The 15,684-nt window shown below is 36.2% G+C and overlaps 1 protein-coding gene across 1 annotated transcript; it reads left to right on the forward strand.

Moving 5' to 3' along the window:
- The first annotated feature begins 9,708 nt into the window (after window positions 1–9,708).
- LOC126767107 (LIM domain-binding protein 3-like) lies at window positions 9,709–10,288 on the forward strand. Its single transcript, XM_050484713.1, has 2 exons — window positions 9,709–9,898; window positions 9,980–10,288. Exons 1-2 carry the CDS (start codon window positions 9,725–9,727, stop codon window positions 10,271–10,273), a joined length of 468 nt encoding a protein of 155 aa, XP_050340670.1. The 5' UTR covers window positions 9,709–9,724; the 3' UTR covers window positions 10,274–10,288.
- The last annotated feature ends 5,396 nt before the right edge of the window (window positions 10,289–15,684 follow it).

The raw sequence follows: 15,684 nt of genomic DNA on the forward strand, positions 1-15,684 counted from the left end.
CTTGGCATGTTGCAAGTCGGAATGCGTTAGTTGTACGCAAAGATCACTTGGTGCTCCTTTAATTTTTAGTTTAAGTCTTTGAATGAATTTGTGCATGTAAGCGACTACTCTTAGTGTTTTGGCAAATGACGAAAATCGATGGAGAATATCATCCTCTTCTGGAGTAATATGAAAATTTTCAATTTTCCGACTTTCCGGCGGTATTATATTACGAGCGGGAGACTTTGGCCAGAATTCTTGTGATTCTGTTAGCCATGTTGGACCATTCCACCAGAGTGTAGTGCTGGTGAGGTACAGTGGCTTGCAACCTCGTGTCCCAAGATCCGCTGGGTTATCTGCACTTGCAACATGTTGCCATTTTGCTGGGCCAACTAAGTCTAAAATTTGGGATATTCGGTTAAATACATTTCGTCTATCTTGGAACCAGCGTAAACACCACCAACAATGTCAGCCTGGAAATCCAACGCAGAATTGCTCTTGCCAACAGGTGCTACTTCGGACTGAGTAGGCAATTGAAAAGAAAAGTCCTCTCTCGACGAACAAAAGCTAAACTCTACAAGTCGCTCATAATTCCCGTCCTGCTATATGGTGCAGAGGCCTGGACGATGACAACAGCTGATGAGTCGACGTTGCGAGTTTTCGAGAGAAAAATTCTGCGAAGAATTTATGGTCCTTTGCGCATTGGCCACGGCGAATATCGCATTCGATGGAACGATGAGCTGTACGAGATATACGACGACATTGGTATAGCTCAGCGAATTAAAAGACAGCGGCTACGCTGGCTAAGTCATGTTGTCCGGATGGATGAAAACACTCCAGCTCTGAAAGTATTCGACGCAATACCCGCCGGGGGAAGCAGAGGAAGAGGAAGACCTTCACTCCGTTGGAAGGACCAAGTGGAGGAAGACCTGGCTTCGCTTGGAATATCCAATTGGCGCCACGTAGCGAAAAGAAGAAACGACTGGTGCCCTGTTGTTAACTCGACTATAATCGCGTAAGCGGTGTCTAAGCCAATTAAGAAGAAGAAGAATATTGACTCATGGAGTACGAACGAATCTTATGATTTTATCAGACGTTTCTCTTGAAATTTCAAATGGTCGGTCGAAAAGGTCCGACTAGTTTTCCAAAAGCTATCTCAAACGTCATTCGGGCTCTACTTAGGCTTTATCGGTCGGCGCCAATAAAATAAAATGGCGTTTGGAAAAAATGCCCTGTTAAAGCTTTATCGGATGGTATATTAAGTTGGCCTCTGGAAATCTCATCATTATAAGGAGGTGTTTTTTATGCCACTCATCTGATGCTCTTCCATTTGCTTCTGTTCAGGCGTGACACTAGTATACTTATTTGATACTTATGCCAAGTAAAAAAGCACTGGGAGGTTACTCTGTAAGGCGTTACGAATAGCAATGCGTTGCGAAAGTGAATTGCGTTGCGAAGGGAAATCGGTACTCTGTAAGACTTTCGCATTGTAAACAGTGTTGCACTGTTTTCACGTTGACAAATTTCCAGTATAGTTGACATTACTGACCGAAACGAAGGAGAATGAAAACAAAATCAATAACAGAAAAGTGAAGAAGAAAATTGACAGATAAACATAAAATTAAATTTGAAGAGTTTTATAAATATATAAAAGTAATTTTAAATAAATAAAAAAAGTGTGAATATGGATTGCGTTGTGTTGTGGGAGGAAACGAACGAACGAAATGAACGAGTGGAGCGGAAAATGATTAGAGACAAGTCCAATGTGATGAGTCTTAGTGAAAAAAGCCAAGTTTGAATGATAAAGTGTAATGCAATTCTTTAAACTTGTTTGTGCTTTTACTCGTAAATAGTTTCGTGCAAAACTTTCGCCTAAGTAAGGAATCAAGTATTAAACGCACGGTTCCGATGCCTTTTAGCTGCTAGAGAACTGCATTATGCCCCAGAAAAAGTGGTGCAAATTTTAAACGTATGTTGTGCACTTCATAATATTTGCACTCTTTTTAATGTGGAATCACCTGTAAATATAGCAGTAGAAGTTGAAGAAGTCGATACTAGTTATACTGAAACCATAGGCAATGCGAATGAAACCAATATTGCTAAACGTTTAAGAGATCAAATAAAAAACAGTATGATTAGTTTATAAACATATAACACTATTCAATAAAGTAAACTTTTTAATTTTTCATATTTTCACATTTATTTGATTAAAATTCACATTAATGATATAAAGCTGTAGTCTCTTGCACATGTGTATACATACTATATCTATATATGTATGTCAGTATTATATATGTAATAAAAAGAAAAAACTATCACATAAACAAAAAATACATTTTTAATTCAATAAATAATTATCAGTAAGTATTAAAAAATACATAAGTAACAGACTTCAATGTCAATAACTAAAATACAATATTTTTATTGGGCGGGCCGTTCAATTTCTAGCATTTGCTTTTTTAGTTCTAATGTTGCAAATTTTAGTTTTGTTTTGTCCAAATCAATCCTTTTTTTGTGTTCGAATTTTTCAACAGCCAATTTATATTTTTTTTTACTCATTTTATGTTTTTTTTTCATGCATTTTGAAATCACTTTTAGGTTTACATTAATTTCAGACAACACTTTTAATGAACCTTTGTGATAAGCGATTTGGTTATCCACCTGCTTATTTAAAAGGCTATCTTTCTTTTGCGGAGCGACTCTCTGACGTGAACAATGTGGCATTTCATCCACTGGCGTTGGTTCATTCTGTCGGAATTCGTCGGTTGTAATGTCTGACCCACTTGGTTGTGTTAACTGTGCTGCACCAAATTCTGAGGTGCCGCTTATTCCACTGACGGATATTTCCATTGCCAGAAGCTCACTAACCTGCTCCTCCAACGGTGTTAAGGAGCAATGACTTGGAGGACCACCACCAGTTCCAGAAATACTTATTTTATTCCGACGCATTTTTGCTTTCAAATGAGTTTTATAATCCGACCAAACCTTTAAATAATTAAGTAATATGTGCTTCAAAAATCATTTATAATTAATCTTTTTTACCTTTTTCCATTTTAAAACATCGCGCGATGGTGGCCCCGCAGCATAAAGGTCACATACCAACTCTTTCCATTAATTATTTGCAGCATTTTTCGCGTTCACAGTTTTCAGTTGTCCTTTGGAAAGTTCCAATGTGTTTTCATGTAATTGATAAAAATTTCGAACTGTGTTGGGTTTATTTGTTTATTTTTAAAATTTTCCCTGTTAAATAAATCTTTTTTTAATTAAAACTAAAAATATGTCTTATAAACTTACATTTTTTGTCCGTTGCGCTTGCCAGTTTGAGATCGAATCAAAAATACGTTAAACGCACAGATTTGACAGTCGTTTACGCAATACAGAGTGCTGCCATTGCGAAGGGGTAAAAATAAAATCGCAAAACTCAATTTCCAATGCGCTTGTCGCCTTACAGAGTTGCTTTTTGTCATTTACGAACTTTTTCACTTGCGCAACGCCTTACAGAGTAACCCCCCTGATCTTTTGTATCACACTCTATATAATATATTTATTTAGTTTATTTGAGCAACAGGATATACTTGAATATATGTATGTATATGTATATTTTTTCTGTTTTCTGCGAAACCCACTGCGACTTAAGTCAAAATCGAGTAAAGGTCATATTCTAGTTCTCCTATTCATAGTCCATATTTGTGTCCAATCCGATTTAAAAAATTCCAATTTTAAAGAAAGTTATCGCCTTTTGTATTTTTCTTATCTTTAATTTTGAAAATATTACATACATTAAAACATCTTAAGTAAACTTAAATTTTATGAGATGCTTTATTGGTTGTTAAAGGTTTCTTCATTTAAACTTACATATGTCAACTGAAGCTCTATTAATATTAAAAAATAATTAAAAATATGTATTCAGTGAAACATCTTATGTCCTCTTACGCTAATATGTTAAACTTATATTCTTATAATTTCTTCACTTAAATAGACATAAGTTGTTTTGAAAAAACTCGAATATTCAAAGAGAGAACTTTTTACATTTTGCAAAACATCTTAAGTCTACTTAAAATGTTATGCAATAATTCGCTTCGAACATAACGGCATTTTAACTCAACATAAGTTTGTTTGGATGTGTGCTCACAAAGCATTATTGCGCACATAAGCGATCAGTTGAAAACAAGTCGTTGTGCTAATAACTTCAAAAATGGAAAGTGATTTATTGAAAAATATAAGCAATGTAGATTTCGATAGTGATGATTCCATTATTGATCCAAATTTTAATATAAGTGAATGTAGGGGAAACTGGGGTACCTTTGACTTTGGGGCACATTTGACTATGGCATTTTCGAAGTCAAGCCAGTAAAATCAATCGCATTTATAAATTGGGAATGGTGCAGTAATTGATTTTATTCAATATGTTGAAGTTTACCAGTTAGTGTTTATACATTTTGGTGAAGCAACACGTGTTTTTCTCTTTTCTCTGCGTTCTGTGTTATTTTGTGGCAGTGATATGTAAGACATTTGTGAAGTCAATTGAACACCATTATAAAGTGCTAAGTGAACTTAACTAGTATTATTATCAATAATTTTGAAAAGATTTGGAAATTTAAGAATAAAAGAATTGAAAAGGTAAGAAAATTGAAATTTCTAAAGTAAACTCAGTTGGGGTACATTTGACATTTTTGAATGGGGCACATTTGACAAAAGTCAAATGTACCCCGTCTCTGTTTTGACTAAGTAATGAATGCACTTTATTCAATTTAGTGTTGATATTCAGCAGGAAAATGGTACGCAATTACAAAAAAAAAGACTAATCGGTGTGCCATAAATGAAGATAATATTAGAAACGCAATAACGGATATCAGAAATGGGACTGAAACGCAAACTACAGCTGCCATCAAATACGGAATAAATAGAACAACTCTAATCATGCGTTTAAAACATAAGGCACCTTCTGGCAATCTTTCAGATTCTGGCAATGATAGCAGCTCTGATGATTATTTTAAATTTCAATCGAAATTCACATCTCGCCAGACATTTAATAAGCAACAAGAAACCGATATTTGTGATTACGTCAAGAAATGTGCTTTTTATTCTTACGGCTTAACTTATCAAACTTTAAAAAAGTTTGCATATGATTACGCTAAAGCTAAAAATTTGGTTACTCCAACTGCCTGGGAAAAATCCAAAGAAGCTGGAGAAGATTGGCTTTACGGATTTCTTAAAAGAAATGATTCTATATCTCTTCGTAAACCTGAAAAGATCAGTTTGGCAAGATTACGCGGTTTTACTAAATCAGCAGTGGAAAGTTTTTTCAAAAACCTTACTACGTTGTTTTAAAAGTACTCATTTCAGCCAAAAGATATCTATAATTTGGACGAAACTGGTTTAACTACCGTGATGGAGCCTATTAAGGTAAGATAGGCTTATAAATTTAGTCGTATTTTTAGCCTGGTTGAAAATACACGTTAATGACTTTAAATAACATATTTCTTCTCTAGATTTGTGCTGCAAAAGGACAACGTTCTGTTTCTCAAGCATGTTCCGCTGAGCGCGGCAGCTTGGTTACAATCGTTGGCATAGTTAACGCTTGCGGAAATCGTTTGCCTCCGGCTTATATATTTCCTCGTGTACCTTTCAGTGAAAGATTCGGAAATGGATGCATGCCCGGTTCGTTGATATTGAATACAAAATCCGGATGGATGATTTCTGAACTATTTGCAAATGTGCTGAAACACATTAAAAACTTTACGAACTGTTCAGTTGAAAACCCAATTCTAATTCTGCTTGATAATCATGCGTCACATTGCAGTTTGGAAAGCATTAACTTTTGCGCCGAGGCTGGAATTGTATTACTTTCTTTTCCTCCACATACATCCCATCGTCTACAACGCTTGGATGTATCAGTTTTCGGACCCTTTAAGCAATTTTGTCGCAAAGCCTTTAACGATTTTTTAACCACAAATCCTGGAAAACAAATCAGTATATATGATATCGGCACCTTAACTCAACAACCATTTCAAAGAGCATTTTCCCCAGAAAACATAATGAACGGATTCAAAGTAACAGGAATTTGTCCTCTCAATACGCAGGTTTTTCAAGATGAAACATTTGCGCTGGAGTCTGTAACAGATGAGGAAGTTGAACGCGTTCATCCTGATAGATCAGATGATATGAATTCATCACAAAATGCTACAAAAAATCCACAAAGCAACCTATATTATAACTCACCATGTACTACGCCAGAATCAGTTAGGCCTATATCGCAACTGCATGCATCCACGAAATCTTCGAGAAGTGGAACTTCCCGAATCCTTACTTCTTCAACTGAAAAAAGAAGGATTGAGCAGCTTACTACTATAAAGTAAAAATTTTAAAACCGCCAAGCGCACTCTCAAGTTTTCACAGAAGAGAACACAGCAGGCTAAAAAGAAGAAACTAAAAAGAAAACCTCAACTGAAAATCGAATCTTCAGACGAAAGTACGGGTAACATTAGCTACGCTGACACAATTAACTCTAATGGATTCCCTCCTGATGATGAAGGTTACCTTGAATCCCGGGCAGATGATTTAGAGACACACAAAATAACTGATGATGATAATTTGACTGTGGGAGACTACGTTCTGGTAAAATTCCAAGAAAACATCAAAAACACCGTTTTCTATGTAGGTCGAATAATAGAAACGTTTGGCAACTGCACTTATAACATCAAATTTTTCCGAAAGACATCTCCTTCAAGCATGGCTTTTGTTAATCCAGAAATTGAAGATTTGGCTATAATTATGCGCAGTGAAATAGAGCTGAAGTTGCCAGTTCCTGAAAATCCTGCTTCAACTTCACGGTATCGTACAAAATACATTTTTAAACTGGACTTATCAAAGTATTATATAAAATAATTTTTTATCAAAACTTATAATTCATTTCCTTTAAATTTTTCTTTTCTTTTAATTCAAAACTTGTAACTGAAATATTTTTTACTTTCCAAAATTAAAATAAAATGAGTTTATATGCAAAATGCTGTTTTATTTTAATTTAATGTAGGTGTCAAATGCTTCCCTCCTAAAGTCAAATGTACCCCGTGACAGGGGCACATTTGACAAAATGGCTTTTTTTTAAAACTGTAAATTAAAGTGTAAAAGGGAGTCGCTGAAAAAAAACTCCGGCAATATTATAAAGCTGAATAATTGCTCTAAAGCAGGTAACAACTTATTTTATGATAATTCAAACACATTTCGAGAAATTTTATTTCAAAAAAAAGGTGTCAAAGGTAACCCAGTTTCCCCTACTGCAGCAAGTTTCAGTTCCGAAAATAATGATGTAAGTTTTATAGTGATTGCATTTATAAAGTGATTTTAATAAAAACTTAATATTAGGAAAACTCTATAAGTGTTGCAAATAAAGTGGAAACAGAAAAATATTCAAAGAAAGATGCAAAGATTCCAGGAATAAAGGGCAAAGTTACACCTCAAGCGCTGGTAAGGTTGTTCAGGCACGTGAAGTGCGCAGGTTGAAACGGTGCAGAAAGAAATGCGCAGATAGAATCACTTTTGAAGAACAGCAATATATACACACACAGTACTGGGAACTAGGCTCATACAATTTACGCAAAGCATTTCTTGGTGGCTTAATTGGAGTTGAAGAAACAAAAACAGTAAAAATGCTAAACATGACTTAAAACCAAGGATAAGACCTTATACAAACAATTATTTCCTGGAAGTTGGTAGTAATAAAATCGCAATATGCAAAAAAATGTTTTACATTCACATTATCCGAGACAGAACAATCTATAAAAACGGTTGTGAGTGCAAAACTTGATGGGCGTGTAATCGGCGATGGACGTGGAAAACATAAATGCGCTAAAAAACTTTCTATTGCAAAAGAGAATGAAAGTTTAGATTTTATTAAAAGCTTCGAAGGGACACATCAAAACGTTATTTCCCAAGTGATTTATCTGCGAATGAAATGCATCGTCTCTATTGTGAAAAATACGCTTATTGCGTTTCAATTTCAAAATGTTCGCAATTGTTTAGCACACTAAAATTGAAATTTAAAAAACCTAAAATTGACACTTGTCATAAGTGTGATTTTCTCCAATGCAAAATACAAGTTGCTAAACCCGAAGAATTGGACTCTTTACAACTAGAGCAATCTAAACATGTAAATTTAGCAGAAAAAGCTTATGATGCTAAAAAAATGATAAGCAGAGAGCTTTAGCTGATGCTACACTTAAAGTGTTGTGTTTTGACCTACAGCAGTGTCTTCCTACACCATTATTAAGAACCTCACTTTCTTTTTACAAAAGGCCTTTGTGGACTTTTAATCTTACTATGCATGATTTTGCAAGTAATCAGGCCTCATGCTACATGTGGCATGAAGCAATAGCAAAACGAGGAGGTAATGAAATAGCATCGTGCGTGTTTGATCATTTATTAACATTAAATACGAATGCAAAGCACGTTGTTTTATACAGTGATTCATGTCCAGGACAAAATAAAAATTCATTCATTGCGACTATGTTTGCAATTTTTATGCAATTTAAAAATAATGTAGACATTATAGATCATAAATTCTTGGTCCCTGGTCATACTCATATGGAGTGTGATAGCGACCATGCTTTGATAGAAAAAAGGAAAAAACTAACTTCAACCAAAATTCACCATCCGCGTGATTGACAGTCGAACATATATGACTTTGCACATGCATCAAAGAATTTATTTACATGGAGAAAAGTAGATGACAGTGGTGAAAAGTATAGCTGGATCGACATTAAATGGCTAAGATATGTATACCAAAGAAACTGGAAAAGTTATTTTAAAAAATCCTTAAATGAAGAAGAACCTTTTAAATTGATAAACATATCTAAACGAGGAATAAACTGCGGGAAAATGACAGATTTAAAAATATGCTACAAGATCTTTTAGATATGTTACCTCTTGTGAATGAAGTGTATAAGCCATTTTATGTAAACTAAGCAACAGAAGAGCAGTTGGATTGTCATCCAGATCTTACAGAAGCTGATGAAACTAATGAATAATTAATGCTTTAATTTGCTTTGAAACCAGATTTTTTGTACTATGAGTTGAACTTATTAATATGATTTAAGAAACAATACATGAAGCTGTATATTTTTGTTATGAATAAATTTTTGGTTTTAAAAATAAACAAATACAAAAATCTTATATCCAATGAGTTATTTGTTTCAGTTTTAGAGCAAAAGCTCTTATGTCAACTTAAGTATTATCCAACTGAAGTATTCATTTTGACAAAATATCTTAAGTCAAATTAAGATTTGATTTTTCTTAACTTTTGGTTTTTTAAAATATCTTATTTACAAAACAACGAATAAAACATACTTCTTACTAAAATTTTTTTCAAAAGCATATAATGTCTTAAGAAATAGTTTTACTTTTTCCTTGATTAAAAATAACTCATTAAATTTCAACACAATTGATTTTAGAGGAAATCTCCAATATCTCAAAACTCAGTTTTAAGACTTAAGATGTTATGGTAAAACGACACAGATATATAATAATTTCATATATTCCTAGGCGTACAAAAACGGAAAGGACAACTCAGGAGCAGCTGCAACATTACATAATGTTTTGCAAGCAGCATCCTGAGTTGCAACGGGGGAAGCTAACTCCGACCAACCCTCAAGGGCTGCAAATACTTTGGTCGGAGTTAGCAGAAAATTTAAATGCCTTAAGAGGTCCAACTCGATCGGCAGCCAAGTGGAAGTTTCCATAGTCCTTAATGCATTGGAAACTTCAGTTGCGATCGCGAGCGCGCAAACTGAAGGCACATGCGCAAGCGGCTGGTGGAGGCCCTCCGATAAATGGAATGACTGAATTCGAGGAGCAAGCAATTACAACTTTTGGGGCAGCAGCGGTGGATGGATTGCCGGGTGTTGCGACTTTGGGTCACCAGGTAATATTTTAATTTAATATTTGTCGGACTATATATTATAATATTACATGACGCAATAATTGGTCCGTTTTATACTTACAGGTTTTGCCGTTGTATTTAAATACAGCTCAAGCTCCAGCTTCCTCGCCAACACCTACAGTCGCATCGCCTCCTCCAGCTCCCTCACTAACAGTCGCATCGTCTGCTCCAGCTTTTCCTGTTCTTTCTCTAAATTTTTCTTCCTCACCATCACCTCCAGATTCCTTATCACCTCCCATCTTATCTTCTCCTATGCCATCGCCTTTTTACATCCCTTCTGAAAAGCAGTGCTACCAAAAATGGAAGATCGAGAAAAGCGAGAGGAGAAGGCCATTGCTCTACAAAGGAAAATTTTAGAGCAAAATGTGCAGAAGACAGGGGTGCTACACCAAATGACACAAACACTAACATCGCTGTCAGAGGTTATGGCTAAATTGTCTGAAAAATTAAATTAAATGTAAAACAAGTAAGGAAGGGCTAAGTTCGGGTGTCACCGAACATTTTATACTCTCGCATGATAAAGTGATAATCGAGATTTCATTATAAGTTTTATTCCGCTATCATCATTGGTTCCTAATGTACTATATATTATACCGAGAAGGCATCAGATGGAACTCAAAATAGCGTTATATTGGAAGAAGGCGTGGTTGTGAACCGATTTCACCCCTATTTCGTACACGTCATCAAGGTGTTAAGAAAACATAATATACCGAATTTCATTGAAATCGGTCGAGGAGTTCCTGAGATATGGTTTTTGGTCCATAAGTGGGCGACGCCACGCCCATTTTCAATTTTTAAAAAAAGCTTGGGTGCAGCTTCTTTCTGCCATTTTTTCCGTAAAATTTAGTGTTTCTGACGTTTTTTGTTAGTCGGTTAACGCACTTTTAGTGATTTTCAACATAACCTTTGTATGGGAAGTGGGCGTGGTTATTATCCGATTTCTTCCATTTTTGAACTGTTTATGGAAATGCCTGAAGGAAACGGCTCTGTAGAGTTTGGTTGACATAGCTATAGTAGTTTCTGAGATATATACAAAAAACTTAGTAGGGGGCGGGGCCACGCCCACTTTTCCAAAAAAATTACGTCCACATATGCCCCTCCTTAATGCGATCCTTTGTGCCAAATTTCACTTTAATATCTTTATTTATGGCTTAGTTATGACACTTTATAGGTTTTCGGTTTTCGCCATTTTGTGGGCGTGGCAGTTGGCCGATTTTGCCCATCTTCGAACTTAACCTTCTTATGGAGCCAACAAATACGTGTACCAAGTTTCAGCATGATATCTCAATTTTTACTCAAGTTACAGCTTGCACGGACGGACGGACGGACGGACAGACGGACGGACAGACAGACATCCGGATTTCAACTCTACTCGTCACCCTGATCACTTTGGTATATATAACCCCATATCTGACTCTTTTAGTTTTAGGACTTACAAACAACCGTTATGTGAACAAAACTATAATACTCTCCTTAGCAACTTGTTGCGAGAGTATAAAAATAAAAAAATGAAATAAAATAAAATGAATTATTTACACATATGTAGATGTCTTTTTATTCATTCTTAGAGGAAATAAAATGTACAAAGACAGTAAGTAACTTACATATACATATGTATATACTTATATTTATAGTACATAACGCCACTGGAAATATATACACATGTATATTATAAAGACATGATGTAACGTTCTCTTACTCTAGCACCCTCCCTAAAATTGGGGTTTTCGAAAACAATTTCGGTGTCTTGTGATTCTTCTAAAACTTCTTCGAAGCCAAGGTCTGCAGCCACACCATGCTTCAGTAAAATGTTGTGAAGAATTGTACATGCGTAAATAATCAAAGACGCTTTTTCAGGGCTGTAATGAAGAATGCGGTGTTTTGAGAGGCACCGGAATCGTGACTTCAAAACACCAAAGGCTCTCTCAATGGTATTACGTGCTTTGGCGTGCAGCTTATTGTAACGCACTTCCCTTGCATTTGAAGGTTCAGCGACTGGCGTTAACAGCCATAGCTCCAATTGATATCCTTGGTCACTTAACAACCACGAATCACTTTGCATGTTATAGGTACTTGTGAGGTGCATACGTGTTGGGGATGTGGTCCAAATAACAGAATCATGGCAAGACCCGGGATATCTCGCGTTGACAGCGGTGAACAGAAGTCGATGATCACACACCTGCCAAAAAAATATACTCGTATACATATGTATGTGTTAATAGAAAGATTGGTAAATAGTTTGTATAATATAGAACATTACGTACTGTAAAATCCTTTCCAGTTCATGAAAAGTGAGAGAGGAGTAGTGGCGTCAGTGCTTGAGGGTGAAACAATCCCAATATTGATCCCAAATTTCGTGTAAAATCTTTAAGAAAAAATTTGTTTATTTATTTATATTTATTTTTATTTATTTATCTTATCCCTTCTTTGTTTCTGAAACATCCTGCACGCTTGAAGGGAAATAAATTTCACTGCCCTTAACATCCACAATTAATTGCAAAATAAAGTGCAGAGCTCTAGACACACAGGGCTAGCTCATATAGAGCATATACATAACTATTACCAACGCATTTTTGGTAAGAGCAATGCCCGTAAAAATACAAACACGCCAAGAAACGCAGATCAAAAGATATACTCGACTTCTGCATATCATGCGGCACCAATTCACTTATAAGTAATTTACATAGCGATTTTGGGAATCGAAATGTATTTATAAATGTTCTGTCTTGCATAGTAAAAGGATCGCTTTTGTCTCGTAAACCCTTCAAAATTTTCCTCCTACCCCCCCGATTTCTCCTCCTCAACAATTGCCGCATACACAAAGAACAGTTCCTCCATGCTAGTTATATCACTCAAATATTTTTAAAAAATGTCAAATATTGATGTAAAACAAAACAAACACAGATGTTTTGTATTATAATGGCTGCTTGCACACGTCACAGATATTTGTGATAATAGTGAGCATTTGAGCTTTTGAATTTTCGCCAGGGTTACCTTATCCTCACTTTAGTGAGAAACATCACTATAGTGAGTGTGGTGATTTTTGTGAGGGCATGAGAATAGGGCTGTTAGTTCACTCCGTCACTTGGCGGTTTATAGTAAAGGGAAAGTGCGGTGGTTGCTGCGGATAACAAATGAAAGTGTGGTTTCGTTGATGATCGTGTGGTTGTTGTGTTGGTTTGATGCGTGTGTATGTTGTCAACTGTTGTGTGATGAGGTGTTGTGACGTGACGCTATGTGACATGATGTGATGCGATGTGGGATGTCGCAGAACGTTCATAACTCATGTGAACATCCCGGCCCCCCCTAGGCGAATTAATCGGCTAGGAGCCTCTGCAGCTGTTGCAGTGTGCTGAGTACAACAGTGTCGTTGTTGCTGGCGATGAGCGTGGCGTGTCGGAGATGGCCGTGAACGTGCTGTAGTTAGTTCGCGGCGTCGTTGTCACCGAAAAAGATCGCTGCGTGGTCTGGTACGGGAGTTGGTACGATTGGCTCGTGTGGGAAATCGATGGAACAGAATGTGGTCCGGCCTTTGGCAATATTGGCAGGCACCGTCGGCCCAGCACTCTATGGTGGCGTGGTCATCTGCCAGGTCGTGCAATGCCTTTGGGCCCTTGCAACCTGTTGTCGTTGAGCGGTCTTCATACTTTGAAAGATGGTGCATCGTTTCAGGGCGTGTGGCCGATGGCACAGGCTACAACGTGGAGGCCCCTGTGGCTCCAATAGGTGCTCTTCTCTTATCTCCCTGACTGCTGCGGCGGATAGCGGTGGTTGCATAACCTTGATCCTTGGGGCGACAACGGGTGCAGCCGAGGCTTTGGGTTTAGCGATTGCGGACCTTACGGTGTTGGAGGTGGTTTGGGTCTCCTCTACGTGAATTCCTATGGGAATATAAAAATGTGTTAAAGCTACGAATACGAATGTCCGCTACGAATACGCATAATTTGCTATCATTGAATCCATGTGAATTCGAACTTTTTGTTGCCAGACTTAACTTTGAATTTTGACATTTCGAAATCAGCTATGTAGAAGAAAAAATTTAAATTTTTATTAATAAAAGTGAAATCGTTTGTATTCAAATTGATTTTACGAACAAAATATGTATTCGCTAACGTTTTTATTTATGTATGTTGCTTGAGGAAGAACGTGAGAGAAGTCGGCGTGATCTAAAAATCCACCGAAAATCACTGAGGGACAAGAGGAACCCTTTCGATGTGGACGAAACAATGTACAGTTCAAAAATCCACAAAAATTCATTGTTAAATTTTATTAAAATTATTTTTCTAAAACAGGTTTATTAAAAACTATCGGTTTAATAAGGCGGCCTTTACGTATGTCCTCGATGTTCTAGAGAGGAATGCAAGTTCTTCAAGATCGTCATCTATATCTTTACTTCATCGATTGTTTTCAGTTTTACGGTTTTTAGCTGAAGGAGGCTATCAGCATGGAGTGGGTAAAGACTTCGATATTCCAATGGCTCAGTCAACATTTTGTTGCATCTTAAAAGAAATATTGGGATTGCTTCAGTCCCATTTGTGCCCTCAGTGTATAAACCTCGAGTTAAGTAACGTTGAAAAAAGTGAAGCGAAAAAGGATTTTTTTCTGAAATACGCATTTCCAGGCGCGATTTTGTGTGTAGACGGGACACATATTAAAATCGTTGCTCCAACTAAAGATAAGTTTCTCTATTATAACCGCAAAGGATACTTTAGTATCAATGCCATGATTGTAAGTTTAGTGACAAATTCGCATTTCAAACATCTTAATCAATATTTTGCAGATATGTGACAATAAAATGAAAATACGTTATGTGAATGCTCAGTTTCCTGGCAGCAATCACGACTCCCACATATGGAATGTCAGCAATGCTCGTTATTTTCATGAGAAAAAGTACCTCGATGGTGAACGAAACAGCTGGCTTTTGGATATTATACATACAAACATTCCCAAAATTTTATATTTGTACAGGAGATGCTGGATATGCCTTAGAACCATGGTTAATGACACCATTCCGTACCCCTCCTCAGGAAGCCCAGAAGAGAAATATAATAAAATACATGCAAAAGGAGAAATATCGTTGAAAGGACAATAGTTTTTTAAAATCGATTTAAATGTCTTCCGGGTGCTCGTGAGCTTCTACGAGCCGCGGAAGGTATTTCAAATCGTTAATGTTGCGGCAGCGTTACACAACGTTTGCATTCACTATCGCGTAAATGATGAAAGTTTAGAAAATAGTTCGGAAACAAATATTTTTATAGAAAGTAATGAAATTCTTTCATCAACTTATAATGATGCAGCTTCACAAATCAGAGAAGCTATGGCTATGTTCGTAAAATGCGTCATGATTGCATCATGACGATTGCATAACAAACAGAACGTCCAGAAATGCCAATATTGCAGCACTGCAATAATCAAGCGTTCAAAAAGACAAATACTTATCAGCTGTCACTCATAATTTCATCAAAAAATTGTTTACTGCATTTTTAACTACTACGATGTCTGACGAAAAGTAAGTGCAAAAACTGTTTTATTTTAATTTTCGTATTGAAATGTAGTTAAATTTTATGTTAATAATAATTGTATAAATTATTATTTTTAAATTTTTAGTGAAAATCTCAGTAATGCGGAGACACAGTTATTGCTAAGAGTACGGTTGAATATGGAGGACGAGTTTAAATCGGGTAGAAGGAAAAAAATGTATTGTGGAAGAAAGCTGTGACCGAAGTTAAAAATGTAAATGAACACAATAAAAATTAAAATGAAGTTCA

This window comes from Bactrocera neohumeralis, unplaced genomic scaffold, assembly GCF_024586455.1.
Source record: "Bactrocera neohumeralis isolate Rockhampton unplaced genomic scaffold, APGP_CSIRO_Bneo_wtdbg2-racon-allhic-juicebox.fasta_v2 ctg4076, whole genome shotgun sequence".
In the NCBI taxonomy this organism is placed as follows: Eukaryota; Metazoa; Arthropoda; class Insecta; order Diptera; family Tephritidae; genus Bactrocera; species Bactrocera neohumeralis.